The following is a 26458-nucleotide window of genomic DNA, read 5'->3' on the forward strand; positions in this document are numbered from 1 at the left end:
ACATCCTGAAGCATTGAACAGGAAACATTGAATGGAAGCATCCTGAAGCCTTAGATAGATACAGTACTGTATGTGCAATGTTTTCATTTATGCTCCTGTGTTATGGATCTAACCATGTGATGAGCGATGCCTGAAGTTAATTGAAGTTCATCAGAGCTGCTGTTGCCGTGATGGAGTTATTACACCTTGCCATGCAATTCAAGTGGTATATGTGCACTCCGGTGACTAAAGCTGACCTCATTAGAATAATGAGATCGTTAAGGTAATCACAATCATAACTCAGCTATGTTGTAGAACGCGCTACAGTTCATTGCCATTACAAAACCTGCCAGCGCAAAACCTGAAAAAAAAAAGTCTATATCATCAGAAGTGCAAGTATATTCTGTGCTGCTGGTTGTATTTTATAGTTGGACAAGAAGCTTGCTTTTGAGGAACTGCAGCTGATTCGGCCATATGAATATTTTATTTCTACCATACACAAACTGTACAACACTGTGCATTATCTGCTTATGAAATAGTAAAAGTCCAAGGAAAGTTCAATATATAAACTACTTCAACTGAAAAAGCATTTTGTTTTAATCAAAAAGAAAAGAATGTACAATACGGTTCCATCATACTAATATCATTACACAAAAAATCCAGTTCACATTACAAAACATCAAATACAAACAGGGAAAAATAAATATTCTTCACAAAACTTCCTGAGCAAACAATGTGTGGTATATAAATTAAGAGTTAAGAATTATAAATAAGTAAACATAATAATAAATTACAGTCATTAATTTAAACAAAAATGATTGATTCAGTTTATTAACGTTAAAATTCTTAGTAGTCACCATTTGGATAAAGTAGTTTTTGTTTTCGTGAATACCCAATGATTTCTCTGGATATTTTTATCTTTGCATTTTTTTCTCGTTCTTTGCATGACACGTAAAGTGGCAACTTATTAATACAGAATAGTCCAACAAAATCATACCAGTCCATGCATTTATGAAATGAGATCAAAATGGAGTATCTTCTTCAATTAACACTCTCTCCACCACTTTGAAACCGCATTGGGGGACAACAGAAAAGTGCAATTTCAAGATGTTGTTTTGGGACATTTAAAGTTATCCAATGTCCGATAAAAACAGTTGCTCATCTTTACATGAAAAATACATTTACTGAATCAGCTCTAGATATGAGACTGAGTCAAAGGGGCACATGGAATAGGAGTTTCTTTTGTTTGAAATTCAAAAAAATATATTAAATTTCATTTTTTTGTGAAACATATTTTTGTAAATTAAATAATAATAAATAAAAAAAATCACCAACAACAATCAAAGTGAACCTAACGGGCCTCTCCGCTGATACATCTCACACTCACATACATTGTCTGCCAGTAGAAGATGTGCTTTGAAGGAAGTTTGTGGCCACAAATAGCAATGTGGCTCCGTCACTTGCTTTCATGTGCTTTGTGGCACGTTTGTCATTTTTGCCAGTCACTCCCAACTTCAGAAAGAAAAATGTCATCGTTCATGATGATTAAAGACTTGACTCCAAAATCAGAACAATAGCAGTATATATTCAAAGTGGCATATAAACAGTAAATCCAACAGAGTTAGAAGTATTTTTCTTTGAAAATAGGTATACTGTGTAATAAATTAAACACCATTCACATAATACTGTTCTACCACAAAACAGAGTATATTTCATGTATTCATTTACATTTAGGCACATAAATGCACACACACACATGTGTGCACACCAAAGGCAGATATCGATATAAATGAATGAAAATAAGTTTAAAGAAAACAAAGACTTGAAATTTGTCATACTGATTATTAGTTCCTTTCATGACACATTTAAGCTGTGGTGTGACATTCATTCCAGCTATTCTTTGCAGCGATACATCATTTATTTATCTATTTTTTAAATTTCATTTCATGTGATTCTTTATTTTGTGTGCTGTGATTTTTCACTGTACATTCAATACTGAATTTCATATAAATGTCCTTCTTCAGTACTGCAGGAGGAGCAGTTTAATTGGAATCACTCAATATAGATGCTGCTTCTCACCACTAGATGGCAAACACGAGCAGCATTTCTATTCTGGAGTTCACAGGTTGGTCATCCCAACTGAGAAGGATTTCATTTTAGTGACAAAACCTTACAAGAGGAGTACGGAATGTGTTTGTTTGTTGCTTACAATTTCGCACTGCCCTAAAGTCAAATAGAACAAAACAAATGAAATTTCCACTTTCGAACATCTATCATTATTAGATATAAATTAAATATATTACTGTGTAATAAATATTTGAATGGAGAGAATAAATAGCAACGGCATAATTATACGTAAAATATGTTTTACACAGAAATCAATTATGCAAAAAACAAACAAACAAAAAACAAATACAGAGTAAAATCAAGCAAACCATACGAAATAATTAAGTGCAAAGGGGTATAAATCTCAATAAATAAACGTATTGAGTGAGCTCAGAAGCTGTTCAAACTTTTACAAATTCTGGCTGGTAGAGTACTTTTTTTCTCTTCAGTGCAGTAATGTTTTCAGTGGAATGGCAATGTTTTTTTTCTCAGAATGCCATTTCCTTGCACATGGAGGGACGCCAGGCCTCCTTCAGAAAATAAAGCTGTCCAGAAATATTGCCCCACGCAGCAAACCCTCTGACAGACAGACAGCTTACACATGGATACCTTTAATGGCCTGTCTGATGTTATCCAAAAGGGCCTTGCACTCAGGGGAGTAGTCATGCTCTGAGTTGTTATACATATCCATCAGTGTGTTCACGTAGGCTTCGAAATTCTGCTCATTGATAGGACCCTGCCAGGAGAATAGGACATATTTACATCAGTACATGAAATGGCTTTACCTCCTAGTTCCTAACCTAGCCTCACGATGAGTCATAAAGGAAAAACAGAACTCAGAGGACAAAACTACCAAGTGACATGGCCTCAAGAAGGCACATATCGTTTATTTTTTATTTAAATTCTGAAGTGAAACAAATGAGATTATATGGTAATCACACTGTTGATGCATTGCTAAATGTATGGTGTAGAAATGTACATGTATTCATCACATTTTAAGAATATTGTGAGCTGGTTGGAGGGTTTTCAATACAACATAATACAACATTAAATATTCATGTATAAACATAGGAAGACAACTTTCATTGTCTCTTACCATTTGTGGTAGCTGAATGTCTGTTAGGCTGTTAATAAGTGCCTGACTTAGACGAGCTAATTCCTTCAATAGGCCATCATTATGCTGCTCAATCATCTTGTTTTCCTCTTCAATTGTCTTTAGGTTACATTCCATTGATGATATCTGATATTAGTGAGAAAAGAGTGTATCAAACGCATGTAAACATCATAGCATTCATATATTTAAAGGCCAAAGAGTGAATTTGTAAAACTTTCTAACAGAACTTCAATCTATTGTTAATTATCATGATATAAAGTACAACTTCTCACAATTCTACAGTAGTCTAGTAAATATGATGTATGTGCTAAATTATGTTAAATGTGAATTCATAATGTGTTATTTACAATAATAGAGTGATTAACAATGGTAAAACTGGTATGATATTACCCCTTGGTTATATTTGTGTGGTAAGTTGTCAATGACAAATACTGTATCCTTGAATCTCTAGATCCTATAATATTCACTTGTCATTGGTGAATTCTGTCTGTTTCCCAGCGAACGGTGAGAGTGCTTACTTGAGTCTGCAGCTGCATCATGTCAGCTTCTATTTTCAGGTTGGATTCATTCAGTTCCTTAATCTCATTATCCAAGTGCTGCATGTCCTCATTATTTTCAATACCTGTTCAGCGGAGAGCGGGGGCACAAGACAATGCTGTTGAAACAGGGCTGTGGAGTATTGTCACTATGATTTTACACTCTCGCCAGCAATCGATGCTCCTCACATCTATGGGCGATGTCAAGGGAGCATGTTTTTATCAAGGTCTGTCACATGTGAGAGGATTAGCCATACAGGTAGTGAGATGTGCCTGAGGTACAACTTACATCTTACTATATGTCTTGGATAAGACACTGTGAGAAATTGTTAATATTATAAAGACCATTCCTTGACTATTAAATGACAAAATTTTGTTAAAACAACTATATTTATCATGGCTACATAACAGGAGAATTGAAGAGAGGGTAAAAATGAAGGCAGAATGATATTGTAAGGAAAGATTAGGTGGGAATTGGAGGCCAATCCAATTTACACTGTATGTTCTTTTTTGTTACATTTTGGCCACATTTTTAGGATGCTAGATTTATAACACATAGAAAAAACGCCTCAATCACACATCAACCTATAACATGGCTGTCTTCAGCTGCACTTGAAGTCGGCTAAATTCATACGTTTACCTCATTCCTAGCTTGTCTACATAGTCATGAAAGGGTAAAAACTGAAGGTTGATGAGAGTGTGAACTTATTTAGCAAATATCACTGGTCTTCCATTGACAAGGCCCAACACAAGTGTGGGGTTTCATTTTCTGTTAGTGTCTCTAGTTATACTGTATGTGTGATGTATGTATGTACTGTATGTATAAGTATACTATTACTCATGTTCAGATGACTTTGTATGAAAAAATACACTTGTATAGGTGTATAAACCAATAGCTTTCCCTCTTAAATATCAGATTAGCATTATGCTCTCAAGTAGAAATGAGATGGTTTATACAGTGTCTCACTCCTTCTCTGCTGTATTGCTGTACATTAATGTGGTGTGTTATCCCTGATACTGAAGTGTTTTAATGATTTAGAGGTATATTGTCAGTGTACGTATTTTGCCAAACCCAGTAGATTAACACCCTCAATGATGCTTACCGCTGCTTGCCTTCACTTTAATGGTCATCATTTCGTCCCCCGCCAGCTTCTTCTTTAAACTCTGTGCATTCAGTGGACAACCCGACAGGCTGGAGAAAGAACACAAACTGGACACAATGAGACTGTGGTCAGATCCAGATCCTCTTTTCACTGAACTATGGACTATGGAGTCATGCATTCGTTGAATGATCATTTTATCCTCCCATTCAACTGTTCAAAATGTTCCATTGTTTAATGACATTCTAAACTATGTCCAGTAAACAGCTATGTCTTCTATCAATCAATCAATCAATCAATCAATCAATCAATCAGCCATATCTTTATAGGTTCTTTATAGGTACTTTTATCATACTTCTATAGCAATCATAGGTCACGGTGACGCAGCGCTACCCCACCTCCTGTGGGTGATGAAGACGTTGTTGGCGTGGCCCAGTCCGTTGCAGCCTGGGAGCGGGCAGTGTGGCAGCTCCTGCTTGGACACCTTCCAGGAGAAGGGCGAGCCATTCATGGAGCACTCCTTCTGTCTCTTGGCAGCTATGGGGCAGCTTCCCGCGCTCCGGTGGGACGTGTACTTCCCCGACACGTGGCCCTGACCGTCACATCCCTCCACTGGGCATCTGGGAAGGACAGAGGTGAAGAGAGAAGGGTCAGTACCTTTTGAGTTATACTGTTCAGTTAGGCACACACACACACACACACACACACACACACACACACACACACACACACACACACACACACGCACATACACACGCACATACACACACATACACGCACATACACATATACGCACATACACACACACACACACACACACACACACGCACATACACGCACATACACACACACACACACACACACATACACGCACATACACACATACACACACACACATGCACATACACATGCGATTATGTCTTATGTGTATGGGAATATCATGACATGAAGCCCTGAAGCAATCGGACACAATATTACATGAGAAAATCAAAGCCAGTATTTTCACATTCCTTTTGGCAAAGCTCTTGGAAAGCCATTTCATTTCAACTGGCACAATGACATGATCATTACATGAGCTTATTTCTTAGAATGTTTTTTTATAATGATAAGATAACCTTTTTTGTTTTGGACCAACAAATGTGTATTTATTTGTAAACTAAGAGCTTTTTGAAATGTATTTGCCAGATGTTATTCAAATATTAATAAATAATAAAATGTGTTTCAATATAGTGCAAGATTATTAGCGATATGCGTTGAGCTGCTGATTGGATGGTGAGGTTAAAATCATTTTATAACTTGTTATTTTATATCACTTTTAGCTTTGCGATATGCTTTCATTTCCATTACTCCTTTATTTGCTTAGACAGTATATACTATACACACACACACACACTATATTTATTTATATGTATACACTATACTAAAATTGGCTTTGTTGAAACCAAAATGTTGCATATGTAATTTGAGTAAGTCATGGACATGACCACAAACATCCCTGTACTTATTCTGCCAGAAGATTGGTCAGAACCATTAACTTGATTAATCCAGTCAAATGCTGATTAAAGTGTATTTAAACAACAGCAAAAAAAAAAATAAATAATGTTAAAATAATTGTACCCTTAAACTCATACACAAACAGCATATCAAGTAAAAGCTTAATGATAACAATGAGTATGGTTTAGATGCAGCAGCAGTCCTGTGAAATCACACAGACACAAGTCACTGTGTGTGGCTGAAACACTGGTAAGAGTTGGGTAATTTATTTTGCAATTCGCTATTTTACAGGTCAGTAATGGGATGACATAAATTGCACATAATTGTCATACGTATGTGTCCGATACAAAAAAAAAAGGGAATGAAAAAAAGAAAAAGGCTACGTGTGTTTTTGAGGTCATCACCCTTTTCCTGAATAGCCCCTCTTTGGAAAGTGTGAAAGGTTGCCAGAGTTGTTACAAATAGCATGGCCAATGGGGTTTGGGGTGGGTGGGTGGATGGGGGGTGGGGGTTGGGGAGGTATTTTAGCACTTTTCTGCTTAATAGAGCAGCATCAACAAGAGGACAAAACAAGTCCCTAACACTGCACTCTCCCATCCATGGAACACAGGTAGCCATGCATCTCTGAGACAATAGAAACATGCCATATGGCCACCAATTTACAGTAATCTAGCAATGTTACAGATGCACTGGGATGGGGGGTGGGGAAGGGGGAGGGGGGAGGGTAGTCTGTCTCTCTTCTCCTTTAATGTGGATGAGACCTGCGCTAGTCTAATTCCTAAGCTCTTGACATTGCATTAGTAATTAAAAAGGGAAAAAAGATAATACTACCCCAGATGCAAAAGTGAAAGGATATTTGCATGGCTGACTTCGGATTTAAGCTGCAATCAATTATATTAATATTTGTTTATTTATTTATGTAGTTTCAGGAATACAGTTCCTGGGAGGCAAGGCCAATACATTAAATGATATTCAATCATCTTTCCTTCAATGACAGTCAAAAGGCCATGCCATTGGCTGAAAGGGCATAGACATGATCTCATATAGCCTAAGGCAGAATATCTGTGTTTAAATCCCTGTTTCTCTGGAGAGGGTTAGTATCAACAGAAATCACTGTTTGCTCCATTCTTTTCCTAGATGGAGTAGCGGATAGCTATATTAGCAGTGAATATGAATAAGTGCTATACAAACTCAAAACGATCATGATAAAAAAAACAAATGTCATACTTAATTTCCTGCTCGTCCTTTTCATCCTTGTTTGGTGTCAGCTTCAAAGTTCCCTTTCTTGCTCGAGGACACCCTGACAGGCTGAAAGCAGAAGAAACATAGCGGGTTCATTCTCCTAATCAGTCATATTTTTCCAGGGGCAGGAAACGATTCCCCTCAGCAGTGTGATCTGACGTAAGTGTGCTTTGTCTGCCGTGCTTCGAAGCTGTGTTTACCTGCGGTGGGAGGCATAGTTCCCCGTCACGTGGCCAGATCCATCACAACCAGGTGTTGGGCACCTGCGAGGACAACAATAAAGCACTGGTTTTAGCACTGACGGAACACCTCGCAACAAGTCTGAAGAATATGCAAATTCTGTATGAGACAAACATTCAGCTATCAATGTGGAGCTGCCTGTTCCCAGCTTTTGAGCCATGTGTGGAACATGAGTGTTTTTCACTGACTGGGATGACTAGGTAATTACTTTAGTTCCTGAGCGTTGGCAGCCATCAGCGACTTCAGGGTCTTGTCTGCCAGTGGACACCCGGATACACTGCAGAAAATAGCATCATATTTACACAGCTCCCTGACCACACAACAACCAGCAAAAAGCCCACAAACAGTGAAGTTCATCCGATCCTTCCCTCATCCACTATACTCTGTAGACCATCCTAAAGTAGAATGATTTGGTCTGCAGGTAATGTAATTCTGATAATGTTATCATTATCAGTTGGGCATTTTTGTATATTATATGTACAGTACGTAACCATAAAAGGTCAATCAAAGATAAAAAAAAAGAAAAGAAGCAATTATAAATAATCTATACAGAGAGTGATGCAGGTGCAATAAATACCTAACAAATGTCACCTAACACACTGCACTGCCCCTTTATATAAGTCATTTATGACTAATAGACAGCCACTGTTTCTGAAAGTCAAATAGTCAAATCAATACTTTCTTTACTCAAGGTTGCACTGTCAGAATTTCAATGGGAGATTAGCCTTTTGCTAGATTTGGCCTGAAGCTAGTGAAGTATTTTGTCTTGTGAATCCCAGAAATCATTTCTCTATGACGTTCATTAGACTTATGATGAATAGATTAGAAGGTGATGTGATTACCTTCGATGGGAAGCATAATTTCCTGTCACATGACCACTGCCATCACAACCAGGTGTTGGACAACTGCAAAGTAGCATTTTGTATTGATTACATTATGTAGTAAACAATATCATATCTGCAAATGAACATCATATCTGGGAATAATCTCTCTGGGCTGGGGATGGTGATAGCATTACAAGATGCATAAAATAAGCATAAAATAGTACATGCTTATTTACAAACTTTGTTGTACTATTGTTGTAAGGCAATATCTACTGTAGTCACATGTCATTCATTACCTTGGAAGAAAAACAAGATACACTAATGGACTGTGACTATGAGGCAGTGCAGACTAAATTGAAGTGTCCTTCATGTACTGAACTACTGAACACATGTCCATGGAGAGGTTAACTAAATACCTCATCAGTTCCTTCTTTGCTTCTCTTGAAAGCATCTTTGATTTAGGACTCATCAAGCAAGGGTCTCCTCCATATGCCTTGTCATCTAGTGAAGTGTTGTCATGTTGGTCCTGTTTTTCAATAGAGAGAGAAAGTGAAAATAAACATCTTATAGTGGACATTTGGGACATAGCAACAGCAATATTGCATGCCACAGCAGGACTACACAAGACTAGACGGTTGTGATTAGGAAAAAAAAAACACACACGTCCATTTTAAAAGGTCTCTAATCCCTGAAACTATTTATGATGGACAACAATGGTGTTAAACCTTTGGATTTACTTTTTGTCCCCTGGAAGAAAAGGATCTGTGAGCGCACCAGATGTACAAAGAAGACAAGCGTCTGATTTTCTAGACAATAGATTGGGAAGATTTGATTTTACACAGAAGAGCCGTGACATCTGTGATTGCAGACCACTCAAAACAGCCTTATCTCACAGATGAAAGGCACCCTATCACATGAAGACAGACACAGATTCTCCTGCCTTTTTCACAGAGTGTGTTTAACATTTGACACACTCCTCTTGTGCCATCCTACATCTGGTACTGACAACATGAACGTGTCTTTCACAAAAAAAAACAACAAAAAAAACACAGACCCTGACCCTGAGGGAAAAAACCCCCCCATATATTTCATAAGGAACAAAGAGCAAGAATTCTTCACTGTCTCCAAGAGCACTATAGGTAACAACAGACCTACGTGGCTTTCCAAGAACTGGCTGTTCTTTTCCAGGAAAATGGACAGGAACGCTGCTGATGGCGCTGTTTACTGCGCAGCAGCGGGAGAGAGAGCCACTTGAGACTAGTGCCTAACAGGGCCCTGAGGCACTCAGCTTCCCCCAGCACCACCTGTGCATCCTTACCTCCCGCTCCAGCTGCATGTGGGGCTTGCTGAAGTTCAGCGGCGCGTCCCAGCCCTCCTGCTCGCACAGCGCCTGGTAGAACGCCGAGGGGATGTGGAGGCCGCTGGCTTTGGCCATGGAGGAGACCGGCGTGGGCAGGCCCTCGCCCAGCGACATGGCAGGAGGCGCGGGCAGAGGAGGCGGAGGTGGCGGCAGCAGCGACGTCTGGTCCTTCATCTTCTCCCTTTTGGTCTTCATGCTCAGGTCCAGAGTGCCGTTTTCATCCACCTCTATGGGCATGTCCTGAAACAGAGCCAAGACTGGTGTGAGACCGACAGCTTTCACCGACATCAACGAGATGTTATGCCTCAACAGTGTCTGTGGCACAGCTACACCGGTCAGTTGTATTTGCAGTGAAGAACCAGTCGTGGCTATCCATGAAGAGAATGGACAGGTGACTAAAGTAGAATAGCGGTGAACCCTTTGTCTAAAACTTGTGGCCCATGCCAAGAGTTTAGTCCAAAATGTAAGTTACTAGCTGTTAACTAGCTGTTTACTGCTGTTTTCTTTTCCAATTGACTTTAACCAATGTAATCCAAGCATGCACAGTATGCCTTAATCAACACTGTAATAATCAGAGAGTGGTCTCTCACGTTCTAGTATTCTTTTTGAATTAGAGAAAAGAAAATCTACAAAACACAACTGCGTGTCTTTAATAAACCTATCTATACATCCAGTTATTTCACACAAAATTCACAAGCGGCAGGATTAAATCCTAAGCGCTTATAGTACATATGTGGAGTGGTTTAAACCCATCAGATGAGCACTGATTACGAGGAGAAAAGGAGACAATGTAAAGTGTCCTGCTAGGACATAATTCTCCCAGACAGATCACTGGCGTATAGTTTTTTTTTTTTTTTTTTTTTACGGTGACAGCTGTGTCATCTGTTTTCTAGGACACACAGGCAAGATGGCAGCTGGGGGTGATGGTTTTAGGTCATCACCATTAAAATAAAAATTAAAAAGCTTAATGTGGCCACACGGCTTAATGCAGCAAGTTTTTCCCTCAGTGGCAGATGTGTCACTCATTTGGCGCCGTGGCGGTAAGTGTGGATGTGGCTTATGGCGCCCACTAAAACTTTTACCTCATTAAAAAGAACGGTCTCGGAGTAACACCAATTATTTGGCACATATGCGAGCGTTTTTCATACCATTATTAGAATCACAAAAGGGCCGCTTTCAGATTAATTAATCTGAGAGAGGGCCAAAAAATCTCGGAGTACGCCTGTTTATTTTCAGCCTCTGACAAACTGTATGCCAACATTTGACTAATCTCAAAAACAGTTCACATTAAATACAAAATACACTCACAGCTCTCAAAATGTAAAACAAATTTTGCATTTAGGCGCAGATTCCAAGTAGAATACATTAATTTGTAGTCTCGTCTCTCAAGAAAATTTGCTTACAGTTACTCTGGCACAGAAAACGCCGCTACAACACTTCATATTCAAAACGACGCTTAATGCAGGCCAGGCACAGATGACAAATCTACTAACACTGTTTTATTCATGCTGACAGTTTGTACGGTACCTGGTCCCAGCCCACATGCTCAGCCCCAGTGTTGGCATTCAAGCACAGTCCCTGAGTGTGTGGGAGTTTCAACGTCAAATCTCTTCATACTTACTTAACTTGGGACATTTACTGACTTCTGACTCCCTCCAGATGTCCATTATACTGTAAGCCATGCCTGTTTAAAGAGCCTCCCTGTACTTTAAAAGATAACCACCGTTCTGTTCGGGGAGCAGCTTGGGAGTGAATTAGGTTTAAGTGCTTTGAGAGAGAGAGCTGTACTTAAAATGGGGGGAAATCCCTTTAAAGGGAAACTTTCGGCAGGCGCCGGGTAAAGAGGCCAGGCCTTTTCGGTGCGTGTACACACACTTTAGAAATAGTGGTGTGCAAGAGGCCAAGTTGAGAACTCTCCCTCCAGCTAATGTAAAATGGTGGGGGGAGATTTCCATTTTTCTCATGTGAATGAAAGATTTCAGCTAATGAGCCTTTCTGCTGATTGGTTTAATCCAGCCGAATGACCCTCATAGTCCATATGATAGAGATTGCCGGCTGGAGCGGATCGCACCAAGCTTATCCTGGATAATATACAACCATGCAAAACATCTTCTGCTGTCTGCCACAAAGGAGACACACATGCCTTGTAGATAGAAAAAAAAATCATTTTGCTTTGCATGTGTCTCTGTGTCTCCATAGAAAGTCCAAATCAGATGCATGACCGCTATGTTTTACAAAAAGGAATCTAATTGTAATTGAGAAAAGGGGACAAGGCTGATTGTATTTCTCTCACTCGCTTTTGATGTGATTACACAAATTTTTCCTTTGTGTACATTAAAGCTTTACTGGAGGTGGTGGTGGTGGTGGTGGTGTGGTAGGGGTGGGGTGGGCTTTTGTTTTTTCTGCCACCAGAGCCACACAGTTGCCAGTGCCAAAAGTGTCTTTTGATGTCCACCCCCCCACCTCCCCAAAAAAACCCTCCTTCTTTTTCATACACAAATCAGAGTTGCTCCAGTATTGACCACATTAACTACCTTTTCCAAGTGGCCTAATTTGATTACCTTTGTGGCCGGTGCCAGCGGCTGGCCGGAGAGGACCTCCATCTTGTCGCGGTAGCGGGTGCTGAGGTTGAGGATGGCGGCGGTGGCGGTGGCGGTGGCGGTGGCAGCGGCGGCGGTGTTGGCGGAGGCCTGGAGACCGTCGCTCTCCGTTTTGGAGTAAACTGGACTCTGCCCATCGCCGGGGATCATCAGATGACCTCCCAGGCCCAGGAAGAGGGGGTACTGCGATGGAGCTGGAAAAACAAAAACAAAAAAACACACATCTATCAGGTCTAACGCCGGCCAAAAACCTAGCCAAAGCGTAAGAAGCCGAAACGGACACAGGGAAGTTTCATGGCAACATGAATCAAAAATTCATTTCACAGAAATCATGGGGGGGGGGGGGGGAATCTCTTCCATAGTTAAGCATTCAAATGACTCACATTCTAGTGTGGTGTTTAATAGCGGATGCATCAGTAGTGGGACATTAAAGTAATAATGACGTACACTACAGCATATGGCGTGAATGACTGACACCAGTGCATGTGCTCTCTAATGAATTCTAGGCACAAATGACACAGAGGCTCAGCCACGGTGATTGCATAACACTGTCATGGTAAAAAAGAGCCGATAATTTATGATGATGAGGCGATCAGGTGACATTTCTGTGTTACAAATCTAACACATTTAATATTCAATGGGAATTGGAAATGCAGCACATGGTGACAGTCATTGTGTCATTATCTCACAATGACATCATTACAGAGGTAAAGTGACAGGCCTCATCCAGTCCCCCCCCGTTAAACACCTTCCGCCCCTTTAAGCAACATGAAAAGCTCGGTAATTGTCTCATTTAGTGCGTATTAAACAGCATCTCTGACGGAAGCGTTTCGCTGCAGGTTGACCTGCTGTTGTTCTATCAGGTGACAGATTTGTTCTGCCTGAGCCCATGGGCGTGTGTGCGTCTTGTGAAAGGTGTGAAACTCACATTCAGAGAAGTGAGAGATTTCTTGATCCTGGTTGGGCGCCAACTGTGGTTGCTTGCCGAAGACCTGTGCGTCGAAGCTGGCGTGATCAAAGTGGATCTTGCTGTACTTGTCCATGTCCTTGGAGATGTTTGCTTGCAAGGCAGCCACGGGATGAGACAGCCTGTAGCTACTGAACTGGCTGAAGTCAAATTTCTTCATCAAGCCCGAAGGTCTAGATAAACAGCTAAACACACACACACACACACTTATAAAAGTCATCCAGACACAACATTTTTACAGGATTCAGATGCTGTGACTTCTTGGTTTCAACAAGCATGTCATAATTTATAACATTACCTGGACAAGCGATCAGGCGGCTGCCTAGACTTCATGTTCATGTCCTCTTGTGGTTTGGAGATCTTCCCTGCGGCAGCTATGGGGCACCCTGAAAGACTAAGAGCAGACACAAGATGGCATCCTTTTCAGCTAAACACAATCATATCAAATACACACCCCAGTCATTTTCCTACACAAATAAACGTAATAGGCAAATACCTTATCAAATACAATATCAATTTCAGGTGGGTGACGCTATTTAAAAAGCTCAGCAATTTTTTTTTAATTTTATTTGTTTTTCATGCTTTTTCATTCAGAATTGATAACAACTGTGCTGCTTTGTTTTAATTGGCTTGGACATGCAAACGAAGGTTATCTCCACAGCAAAATAAGGACATTTTAACAGCAACAAACTACTATTTTGCTATGACCCACCTGATACACTAGAATACCAATATAAGCACTGCCTGTTAGGCACCTTTTAACACTCTTTTGATGTTGCTAGTCTTGCTTCCATTTCAGCTATACAGTATATAATGTGTCCAGTTATCTGAGAAGACCCACCTCCGGTGTGTGCTACGGTTGCTGTTGACGTGACCTCGTCCCGTGCAGCCAGGGGTGGGACACTTGAGGACGTTCTCATGCATGGCCAGGACTGTGGAGTGGACAGGAGAGTTGAGATCATCAGATGAGTCAGGTCACCCCAGACCAACTTTACACAGTTCACAATTCGCTCTCGCCGTGGGTGTGTTTGAAACAAACACGACATGCATGTTCTCATTCATGGTGTTGTGAACATTGTGTAAGATGCTGAACTCCTCGTTTTGTTATACACAAACAAAATAGAGCCTTTCTAATAACAACACGAAACATTGTCTCATCAACATCATCAACGGCTAGAATGCAATAGAAGTGTATAAAACATGTCTTGTCTTCTCAGATGTGCGGTGGCCTCCTGCAGACTAAACACTTGTCTTGTTTAATCCTCTATGGGAAGTTACTGTGCTATGTGGGGTACAGTATATGATTAGTGTGAATCAGGGTTAAAGGAATGGAAATGTTGCTGTATGGTTGTACTATTTAAGTTGGTCCTTCTACAGTTTAGAAGAGAGAAACGATTTTCACCGAGAGCAGTCTCTAGCTTTTAGGAGTTTCCATGGTTATGTTAACTTTCTTCTTCAAGGCATGTCTGGCAGTTTTTTTTTTTAAATGCAACTGACATTTTTCGTAACGTAATGTTCTTCTCTTAAAAAAAAAATCTAAAAAAAAAAACACAAACATATGATTGAAGTTCAATTTAGAGTTTTTTAAGTATCCAGTAACTTTTCATTTTGTACACAATTTTCAATTAGCTTGTCTGACATGTCCAGCTATTTGTTTCCACATGCTGGCATCTGCCAAGTCTTTGATTAGTAAATACAGCCTCTGGTCTGAAAGTACACGCTTTCATATTGAGAAAAGTTAATTACAATTTTTTGTTCCTTTTGTTGCTTTTCTGTTAAGTGGTAAGTGTTTGTTATGCTGCATTCAAATGGTAAAATGGCCAACAACTCTTCTTTGAGCTAGATAGTTCTGCTTAGCTGTGTGATGACTCAAAGTTCATAAAACATATTTCCATTTTACTCACAGCTACAGTAACTGTCACTTCTCTCTGCATTAAGAAAGTTCTTAAAGTGTCTCATGTGTCTTAAGCGCCAGACCATAATGCAGCTGCAGATTAGGTAACCAAAGTAACCATTTAAAGCACCATGCTTGCTCATTATTAATTAGATGTTCACCTAATTACAAATAAAGGTGTGCATCCATTTATGGAAATTATGCCTGTATGTTAATGCTCTCAAAACATCAGGGCCTCAATTCCTGAACCCTTCTTAATACATCATCACCAAGTTATGCCTTAAGCTCTACCTTAAAGCTTTGACAAGTTCCTGAAATATTGAGAGCTACATTCATAAGGTTGGTCTGGAACACTCTTAAGCAGAGGCGAACGTCCTGGGTTCAGAGAGTAAAAGTCCTGCCAAGTATTTGATCCAACCATTTAGTAAACCAGCTCGTCCTAATTAGCAGCCAGGTAGATCAGATAATTAGCGATATCACAATGTGTCAAGTGCACAGGTAGGAAGAATATATGGCAGACATGTCACTTTCTGCCATTTATTCTTTCCACCTCTGCTTAATCTATACCCTTGATAAAACAAACAGTTTATAGGCTAGATTCTTTTAATATCATGTTAGTGGCAAAATGTGCACTTTCTGCCATGTGATAGATGTAGAAGATGTACATAATATATTTCGTGTTTCTGTTGCGCTTAATGAAAATAAAACAATACATAGTATTCATTAATTAGCCATTAATTTGAATCCTTTTAACATCGGCATTAGTAAGTAACATGTGTCTGACAAGCAACGTATTTGGATGTTTTTTTATTGATGTCAACAATCTCTTAAGGTGTAGTATAAAACTCAGTAACTACAACTCCAATGGCACAGTAATATCTCTATGGTAGAAGCAGCAGTGCATGAGATACTCACTTTCTGGGGGGACTCGGACTTTGTGGGGACACCCTGACAAGCTCCTGTGATGGGGGTAGAGTCCTGTCACGTGACCGGTGCCATCACAGCCAGGAGTGGGGCACTTGACATCCTTTTTATCCGGGCGCAGGGAGTCTGCATCAGCAACAGAACATCGGAGGTTATGGCATATTTCCTGAGGCAATTCCGTCCATGTAGAGAGATCTTAGAATACCACAAAATGGGTTAAATGATTGCTACATTAAGTGCTTTTGCAGAATATAAAATGTAATAGCTAATGTTTAATGATACTGTAAAATCAAACAGAACAATGTAACTATAAATTGGCTCTTATAAATTGTCGTTATTCAAGGGAATAGCACCACGCTGACATTAACAACTGTCCTTTGCCTCTCGAAAATCCCACTTTAATAAAATAAACTGATAACCCAAAGCATACAGCTTCAATAGATTGAGATATGCATTAATAATCCCTGGTCACACTTTGGTCTCTCTCTCCATCTCTCTCTCTATCTTTCTCTCTCTCTCTCTCTCTCTCTCTCTCTCTCTCTCTCTCGCTCTCCCTACTGCTCAAAATGCTTATAGTAATCTGTTACATTAGTTAAGGCTACAGTTTCACTGAGGGCATGCATTTCTTAACGCTCAGTCACAGAAAGATTACACTAGGGATTACACATTTAACAGCAGTCATTTGAAGAATCACTGGGAAACATGAGAGGTACTTTAGGGGGATTTAAGACTTATGGTCATGGTTAAATATCTACATGATTCCTATCAAAGTCCAATATGGCAAGCCTGGACATTTCCATCAGAAGATTTGCTTCTTTTTTCATTTCCAGAGCAGTTATGTATTACGCCACTTGTTGCCAAATGTTTTAGTACTAAAGAGGATTTGATCTCTCTAGCTTTACGTAGTGTAAAGGGACCCTTCCTCGCGCAATATGGCCCTGTAACAATCTCGATGTCGCTGTCCCTTTATTGGTGATTCTAATAGACTGAAGGTCAGGTGTGAGTGTGCTAGTAAAGAGATGAAACAGCCTCAAATGAGATACAGTAGACAGAAAAAGAGAGAGAGAGAGAAAGGAAGAGAGGGATGGAGAGAGAGAGTGAGAGAGAGTGGGAGGCAGGATATTGTCAGATGGCAGGTAGTGTGCTTCCTCCTGGCATGAACATTAAAACCATTTAACATTAGACCGCCTGTGACTGTCCTCGCAGCTCGAGGGTGTGTGCACCGTGAGATTTCATGGCACAGTAATCACGGGCTAATTTGTGCGTGGCACTGATTGGGTTCATGCACGCACGGTTTGCCTTGATGGGCAAAATAAATCAATATCAATCTGAATTAAATGTTATGTTAAATGTGCAATTCAGTGAGGCAACAGTGGGGGACATGATATTCACAGTCCTCTAAAGTGGAACCGGTTGGGTTAAGGCTACAGCCTCACCGAGGGCATGTATTTCTTAACGCTCAGCCACAGAGACTAGCACTTGCGGCCGTATGGCGCGGGCTTGGCGTTTAGGGGCGGAGGGGGTGGGGGTGGGGGTGGGGGGGGTGTCGCACCTTTGCATCCGTTGAAGGCGGCGCGAGCGGCGCTCATCTCCAGCATCCTCTGGTGCCGGCGCTCGCCGCTCATCTGCTCCAGCAGGAAGCGGTCCATGTCCTTGTAGGCGTGCTGCAGGGCCTGCCGCTGCTCCGACTGCAGCAGCATGGCCTGCTCCAGGAGGCTCAGGTTGAGCCGCGCGCGGTCCAGGCTCACCGGCCGTACCGCCAGCCCGGGGCCCCAGCTGGGCTCCAGGCGGGCCTGCTGCTGGTGGTGCTGGTGCTGGTGCTGCTGGTGCTGGTGGTGGTTCTGGTGCTGCTGCTGGTGGTGGTGCTGCAGCTCGTCCTCGCTGTCCTCGCTGGGCTCCCGGGTGAAGGCGAGGTCGTCCGCTACCAGGAGGCCGCCGCCGGGTCGGCCCATGTAGCCCAGGAGGGCGTCGTCGGCGTGCAGCTCGGTGCCCAGGCGCACCCTCCTGGCCAGGGGCTCGTCGCTGGCGGGCTTGGCAGGGCTGAGGTGGAGGTGGACGCCGTTGAGCTGGCCGCCGGCGGAGGCAGGCGAGGGGGCGCGCAGCCACTCGCCGCTGTCCAGCTCCAGACGCTCCAGACGCTCCAGGTCCCGCTGCCGCGCCAGACGGTAGGCCATGTCCATCTCCCGCAAGCTCTCGTCCGCCGCGTGGCTCTCCGTACGCAGGTCTCCCTCCTCGCCCTCTTCCTCCTCCTCCTCCTCCTCCTCCTCCTCTTCGTTCTCCTCTTCCTCGTCGATCATCTCGGGGATCAGGCTTCGCGGTAGAGGCGATCCCTCGCTCAGGGCGTCGGACCAGTGGAGCGAGTCCTGGGCGTGTGTGTTTCTCTCGCTGTGCAGGGCAGGGTCAAGCACTCCATTCTCCTCTGAAAATTATACAAAAACAACATCTGATTTTACAACCCCAGTCTAAATAACTAAACACAGCTTGCACGCTGCAAACATCACAACTTCTCATGTCATATTAATAAACACAAATAATCGAAAATCATTCAAGCATCAACAACAAGAATTTTGATGCAAATGATAAACTACATATTTTCTCCATTTTCTCCAATAGTCACTCTGCATCTTAGATTAAAAAAAAAAAAACACTAACATATGCAGCAACAAATGTAACTACTACACTAATTCCTCAACAACCGTTTTTTCCTCAAATTGCATTCCAAGTGTGTTAAGATTATAAAACGAGAGGGGATGAGGTGCAAGAACTACACGGAAACCACAGATGAACATTGTTGTTTTCTTCTGCATAGAATTTGCAAATCCAAACCTACAACTTGACACAGATTTTAAATCAGCGGATTAGAACGGAAGAAACAGCAGCCATGGCGTCGGACATGAGTTTTCTAATGGGGAAGAAGTGTTCAGGCGAGATGAAAAGACACAAAGACTTTAAAGCACTGTGATTTCAACTTCTGGTCATCCTGGATACTCATTTGTGTAGACATCATTTTCATGTACAGTAAAGACATAAACAAAGAGGAGAAATGGGGAAAAAAACCTTCGAAATGGGAAACAAAATTGTTACAAGAAAGCAGAGCGCTGCCTAATCCACAGTCTACACAAGCTTTGGATTATGAAGCCTTTTATGTTCCCGTGGATTGATAGGAAGATAAACATTAAGGTTGCATGTTGGACGGAACAAAGAGAGATTGAAAACTGTTCCGAGAGACACAACACAAATATGTCCAGTGATGTAAACAGCGTGTTACATGTAGGGAAGTTGCATAAAATGTAATATCTCTGACAGGCAAGCCCTGACCTGTATAACAGCCTTTGATAGCTGGACAATGAGCACAATGATAACTCATCCACTGTAGATAGAAACAAAATTGGGGAAATTAATAGAACATGAATCCAAGGCTTTTTTAAATTCAAAGAAATACTATGTATAAACGAGATCAATTGGTTTTCATAGCTTAGGCTACTTTTAAATGATTGAAATCAGCACATTTATAATAAAAGTAGCCTCGAAACAACTTGAAAAAAATTGAGCACTTTCAAACAAGAGGTATGCTGTCTACAGTGGCCAGAATAAGTCTTCATTACTGGGTCAGACAGCTAGGACCTCTTAAGCACCCAAATCCCCTTTAAATGATACTTTAAAATTGAAACATGGCTGATTATATTAAGTCAGAGTCAATGATTAACAAAGGGAAGCTATCATCTGGATTGATTTAAAATCTCTTTTTATCTGCAAAACCACTGAAACTTACTTGTGTATAAGGCTCTTAGGCCATAAGGGGTTTTTAGTCCAACTAAATCATAAGTAGGCGATAGATCTATCCTCTTAGATGACTTGACGTCACTGCCCACATCAGAAATAGACCCGGTCAGAGCTGGGCAGTGTGATAGGTTGATTAGATATTTTGGGAATCATTGGGGATCAAAAATGTTGTGTTGTGTGTTAAAGTGCTCTTAAGAAGAAAACAGGCATTAACAGATAGGCACTAGTCTGCAGAGTGCGTGGAACCGCGCTTAATCCCCCCAAAAAAGCAACATAAATGCTCAATGGATCACCCTGTCTGCCACACTTCTGCCAAAAACAGATAGTAGGATTTACAAATATAGGATGGGACAGCGCTTTGTGCTATACAGTTGATGGCAAACAAGCCGCTGTGGCTTTTCGTGAGACAACCGAAACCTCCAACTGTCAGTGGACAAAATGACAAATTCCTTAAGATGTTTATTTTTTTTTTTTTCCAAATCTCTAACATGTAAGGGGGTGTGTGTGTGTGGGGGGGGAGGGGGGTGCCAAGCCCTCCTGCGCATCGTGTGGGAGTCTCTGGGCAGCCACGGCCCCAGGACCCCCTACGTCATCCCTCACAGGTGTGGGACCAGCTGCTCGCCGCCTCCGCCCGCCCGCCGACACACACCGGAAACAGCCACGCACAGGGGAACGGGGAGGTGTTGCCCTGATGGCGGCCGCAGCCCTACAGTACCGGTGGAAGCCACAGCCAACGGATCAAAAGAGACAAAGGACACATAATCTACCCGCGCAAGGTTAAAGAGTTCATCTCATTTTTCTTGATGAAGATGATGAGTGTAGCATGATGAAGAGTGATTGTTGGAGCTATGGCACATCGCTGTATATGCTGAGGCCCTATCAGATCTTTATGTGATGTGCATTTATGTGTTATTATTATGTGTTTTTAGTGTGCATAGGAACAATATTAAATTCAATCACTCAGATCTACACCCTATTTTTAAAGACAAATGCAAACACTGAAACATACATGTTCACTTTGACACACACCAAAAAAAACAGCCTCCTCTGATTTTTCACAAAGCTTGGGATTTGCCCAAGTGACATAAAAAAATGAATACACATCGAGCAGAAATCTCCCATGCAAAGCAGGCAGATTGTGTTGCTGTGTGGTGAGATATGGCCGCTCCTCCCTGATACTCTGTGTGTCACTAGAACATTTGAATCTTAACAGAGGCGTCAAAAAGCAAGGCTGTCCAACACCGAGATGAAAAGTTCGCCAGTTATGCTTAGTTACAATTAACAGAGGACTTCACTGCCATCCAGATGGATGCACAGCCCTGACCAAAAGGGGGGGGGGGACATGGAAGCAGAGAGAAAAAGAGATAGAGAGAGAGAGAGAGAGGGGGGAGAGAGACAGAGCGAGAGAAGGGGAGAGAGAGAGAGAGAAAGAGAAAGAGCGAGAGGGAGAGAAACACTTGGATCCCGCCTGTAATTTGCGTGTTGGAACAGGTGAACAGTTTGTACTCCAGAATAGCCATTACCGGAGAGCGAGTCTGCAGACCAGAAGCTTGGCTAGAGTCACATGCAGTACGGTGCCACCAAATGGGAGGCTTCCCCCCAGCTCCAGCCCCCAACACCCCCACCCCCACCCCCACCTCCACCGCCGCCCGCCACAAGCCCTCTCCCTTTCGCTGTGAAATGCAGATATTGACTGCAGCCCCTCATCCCTATTCTTCCATTCAACACTACTGCTGTGTATTATGCCACCCCGACATGGACCAAACCTTTTGCCACAGACGACTGATCAGAGCCAACTTCTTAATGTGGCTGTCAGCACACAGGACATACATCGCTGTGGCGTTAAATGGATTTTCCTATAGAGTCAATAAAAGATTTGTGTAAGCATTCTCTGAGATGAGGAGATCTCTCTCATGGATGAAGTTTGGGATAATTATATTGATGCCTAGTGAAAAGATTGCAAAAGGGTTAAAATAATTGTCATGTAATATGAACCCTGGAAACAAATAAATTCCATTTCCCGTAAATCTACTCGATTCATTGAGCTATTCTGTTGGTCCATTTAACAGCCCACATGTGTCCAATAATGGGCTGTAGACATTATGCCTAATTATGTATATTTGGACTGTGTTAGATGGCCTAACAAAGGCTTTCGAAGGGGACAATTACGTTTGTTGCTTAGTTACATCGTTAAAAATACACCAAATAAGTACAGATTATAGAGGCCAGGGAAATACGCACATAAACCATGCACATTGTTGCCAAAATGTTCATAATTGATTCATTAGAAAAAATGCAATGTTTTGTTTTGCTAAAGGTCCACTTCTATAAAATAAAACAGCAACTTTGATTATTTTTGTGCGACTGTTGTCAAAAAAAAAAGGTTTGGGTGCGTTGAGAGCGCTGTCTCCTTTGTGAAAGGAAGCACACAATCACAGTGTTACCCTCTTTTCTATTAGTGACATTATGCGAGCAATTATGCAAGCTCCTAAAAAAGACTGTTTGAGCTGTGTACTCAGCAGGAGTGAGAAGCATGACAATACATGTTGCTGACTTGTTCCACGCTTTGATTGAATAATATATTTTCTTTTGCTCAGAGCTAAATACAGAAAAAAAGGAAGGGTAAGCAACATCATCATTTAATCTGAATACTCACTTTGGCCTTAAAGCAACACACACACACACACACACACACACAAACACACACACACACACACACACACACACACACACACACACACACACACACTCACACATGTACAGGCACACAGACAAGAGAGAAATTTGTTGTGCCAAAAATATCATGACAGATCAGCCGTCAAAAAACTTTGGTCTGTGGATGTGACAGTCTACTCATGTGGCCCCAGCAGTGTAGTCTTTCACTCCCCAGCCCCAGACACAGTGGAAATTAATGACAGCAAGGGAGGGAGGGAAGGAGGGGGGGAGGGAGGGAGAGAGGGATGGAGGGAAGGAGAAAGGGAGGGGGAGGGAGTTGGGTGGCAGAGGAGAGGAAATATGAATGCAACAGATGGCAGTTTAAAATTCAGCGTCAATTGTTCATCAAAACAGACAAAACAACAGGACATCTGTCTACCTGCTGGAGTGTCAGTGTTCCTCGGCTCGGCTTTGTCCCGCGCGGCTGCCAGCTCCGCGCCGTCCTCGTCCTCGTCCCTCTCTCCGTCTCCGTCTCCGTCTCCGTCTCCGACGCTGGCTTGGCCGGGGCTGGGGCCATGTCCGGGGCTGGGGACGGGGCTGGGGACGGGGCTGGGGCTGTAGTGACGCGGCCTCATCAGAAGCGACTTGCGCTTGTTGACGGGGGCCCCCAGGACGCCGTCGAGCGCGCTCCTCTTCCTGGCAGCCAGCGCGCCGGCGCTGCAGTGACCACAGGCAGGGAGAGAGGCGTCGGTCAGCAGTCCATTATGATGGAGGCACAGTCAACGCCGCCAGGGAGACGGAACCCCCCCCTCGGCTCACAATGCACATAAAAACACAGGCGGGCTGGACACTGTTCTGACCATCCCTACACAATAGCGCGCCGAAAGTATGGCCACAGCCTTGTCTAAAAAGGCTCACCCACGCAGCACACCCTGGCTGCTTCATTCCCAGGCCTGAAATCTCCTGACCGTTAGTTGTTATTTCCATCAGAACATAAAAATACCCAGCGGGTCCCAACTCACCATACAGGGACGTGTATAAACACCAAATACAATATGTGATCACGGTAATTACACTGTAGTTAGCATGCTCCAGTCATTTTGGAATTGAAATAAGACCATGTGGTACGTATTCAAGGACACGGAGGATCTGTGATAAATGGTCCCTAGGGACACAAGCAAAGCAAAGAACTACAAAGAGGACTACGCAACACACTGCTGCAAGTTGCATGTTAAACCACCCAGCAGCTACCCATTCATGCATTGGATGAGAGAATAAAAAAAACAGGACAGGTGAGAGAGAGTCAGCATGGCACCAGTGCCAACATGGACATGATAAGGCTGTTGAACTCTGGCTTACCTGGGCACCTCAGCAACGCAGTCAGTCAGAACTGCAAACAGAGGGACAGGAGAGAGGGGTAAATGTGTGTGTTTACATTTCCACTGCGCTGGACCACAGACACAGCTGCCCACCCACTATCAGCCGCCCTGCATCTGAAGTCAAAACATCAGCTTATTGACCCTGCCAGAGAACTGCGCAGGTTACACAGGAGTCGGCTGATGAAAACACACACACACACACACACACACATGCGCACACCAACACTAACACACAGGCAATGTAGGATCACAAGATCATGTAGCTGAAGATTAGCTTTTGATAGTTGAAAATTAGTTTGTGATAGCTGAAGAGATAACTGCCTTGGGGCACAAAGGAAAGATCTTGAGTGTTTACTCAGGAAGTCTTTGGAAGAACACACACACACACACATACACACAAACACAGAGAGAGAGAGAGAGAGAGAGAGAGAGAGAGAGAGAGAGAGAGAGAGAAAGCCCATTGCCAACAATTCAGCATTTTAAACTATTTTTCTTCCCAATGTGTCTGACAGCTGAGGTCCATTTTAACAGGAAATTAACTGAAGCTGAATTAGGAGGCGTTTACAATGAGCACACACAGGGACGCAGGCCAGTGAGAGAAACACACAACACACTGACGAGACGAGGGTGAGAAGAATTAACACACTGCTTATATGCTATTGTTTATTCACCGCTTATAAGCAGACTCACAGACGGAGTTTCAGAACTGCCATTTTCCCTGGCAAGTGCGTTGCTTCAGGTTTTATGGTTTTGTGTGGCAAGAAAAGATAAATGGTGTTTCTGTTCCTGTCTAATCCAGTCCCCCTAGTGCCTAACTGGAATCAAACACAGTAGCTGATGGGGGGAAAAAATCACTACAAATATTGAGAGAGCTCTATGGAGAACTCCATGGAGAACTCTTCCCCAAGTCCAACCCTCCCCTCCCCTCCCCTCCCCTCTCCTGCAGGAGCATGCCAAGGAGTTGTTTTGAATGGCACGTACGTATAGTCAAACAACTAATCCCTACAAGACTCCGAGCCCTTAAATAACGATACGCCACCTCAGATGGAGCAAGCACCGGCCACAGACGCACTCCTTAACTCGTTTGAGCCAATATTGCAATTTAATTAAGTGATTCCCCTTTGAATAATGCATTGGCTTTGCCGGCAGGCCCGCTCTTCACGTTGAAAAGATGAAATATTAAAGCAGACAGTTCTGATATGAAACTGTTGAACTGATACTTCAGCTGAATTGAGCTGAGTGGCGTGGATTGAGCGTGAATGGGACGTGGAGTAGGAGGTAGGGGCGTGTTGGTGTGGGTACAGAAGTGTCGAGCACCGAGCGCTACTTACCCCCGCTGCCACCGCACACTTGGGTCTGCTTCTCCTCGCCTTCAGCGTCCATCTGCAAAATAATAATACAAAAAAAAAAAACGCGGAGATGAGCGGAGAGCCAGACTGATGGACAGAGTGGACCGCCATCATCACCGTGGCTCCACGGCGAAGGCTGATCGATCACATGGCTCCATGGTACAAATTAGGGAAGGAGGGTCTGTCTGTCTGTCTGTCTGCCTCATAAATGCTGCATCGATCCAGAAGTTTTGAAGAGCAAGTCATAACAGCTCATTAAATGGTTCAAACAAGCGCAGCAGTTTGATTTGGGTGATAGTTGAATGTCATGCTACCTCACAAGCTCAGCTAGCTAATGTTTGTCTCCTTAAATCATAACTGAATGAATTTATAAAAGATTAATCCCTTGTCTATTGAGTAGCTAGCTGTAGAGTGATGTGGGGGGAGGGCTGCACATCACAAAGATTTCTGTAGATTCTGTGGTTTGACAAACTTTTATTTCCAAGACAAACATCAAGCAAATCTCCAACATCTCTGGACCCCTCCACATATAAATCAGTGTTGTTTGCTTCAAATCACTTGTAATCTAAATGTGAACTTTTTTTTGTGAATTCATTTTCAACTATCCAATCAGAGACATGCGTGTGAAAGTGAAACATAATAGTTGAGGATTCACTAGAGGTCTCCGTGTTGTGGGTGGCTGACTGTTGTTTTGAGAGCGTATGTGTTAGCAACAGGCAGAACCTAAGAGGGAACAACAGCCCCATTCTAAACAAACAGCAGCCCACACCGCCGTAACGTCCCCATCCCCCCCAGACTCATCTAAATACCAAAATAAATACATTTCTCCGAGGTGCCAAAAAACATAATGACACGCTGGAAAAACATCACCAGGAAAAAGGTGTGGAAAAGAGACAGCCGCCACACCGTGCA

At 42.5% G+C, this 26458-nt stretch overlaps 1 protein-coding gene across 1 annotated transcript in view; it reads right to left on the bottom strand.

Moving 5' to 3' along the window:
* Positions 1-2680: 2680 nt before the first annotated feature.
* st18 (ST18 C2H2C-type zinc finger transcription factor) overlaps positions 2681-26458 on the bottom strand; it is a 39052-nt gene continuing 15274 nt past the window's right edge. The window contains exons 3-22 of the mRNA XM_062551988.1: positions 25529-25580; positions 24178-24208; positions 23370-23535; positions 17933-18530; positions 16372-16506; positions 14404-14494; positions 13861-13956; positions 13524-13747; positions 12557-12789; positions 9954-10235; positions 9052-9161; positions 8654-8716; positions 8020-8088; positions 7772-7834; positions 7557-7637; positions 5234-5455; positions 4839-4927; positions 3718-3821; positions 3182-3325; positions 2681-2821 (exon numbers count right to left, since the gene is read on the bottom strand). Coding sequence (XP_062407972.1) covers positions 2681-2821; positions 3182-3325; positions 3718-3821; positions 4839-4927; positions 5234-5455; positions 7557-7637; positions 7772-7834; positions 8020-8088; positions 8654-8716; positions 9052-9161; positions 9954-10235; positions 12557-12789; positions 13524-13747; positions 13861-13956; positions 14404-14494; positions 16372-16506; positions 17933-18530; positions 23370-23535; positions 24178-24208; positions 25529-25580 — 2994 coding nt within the window. The remainder of the gene's footprint in view (positions 2822-3181; positions 3326-3717; positions 3822-4838; positions 4928-5233; positions 5456-7556; positions 7638-7771; positions 7835-8019; positions 8089-8653; positions 8717-9051; positions 9162-9953; positions 10236-12556; positions 12790-13523; positions 13748-13860; positions 13957-14403; positions 14495-16371; positions 16507-17932; positions 18531-23369; positions 23536-24177; positions 24209-25528; positions 25581-26458) is intronic.

This window comes from Sardina pilchardus, chromosome 2 (genome assembly GCF_963854185.1).
Source record: "Sardina pilchardus chromosome 2, fSarPil1.1, whole genome shotgun sequence".
Classification (NCBI taxonomy): Eukaryota; Metazoa; Chordata; class Actinopteri; order Clupeiformes; family Clupeidae; genus Sardina; species Sardina pilchardus.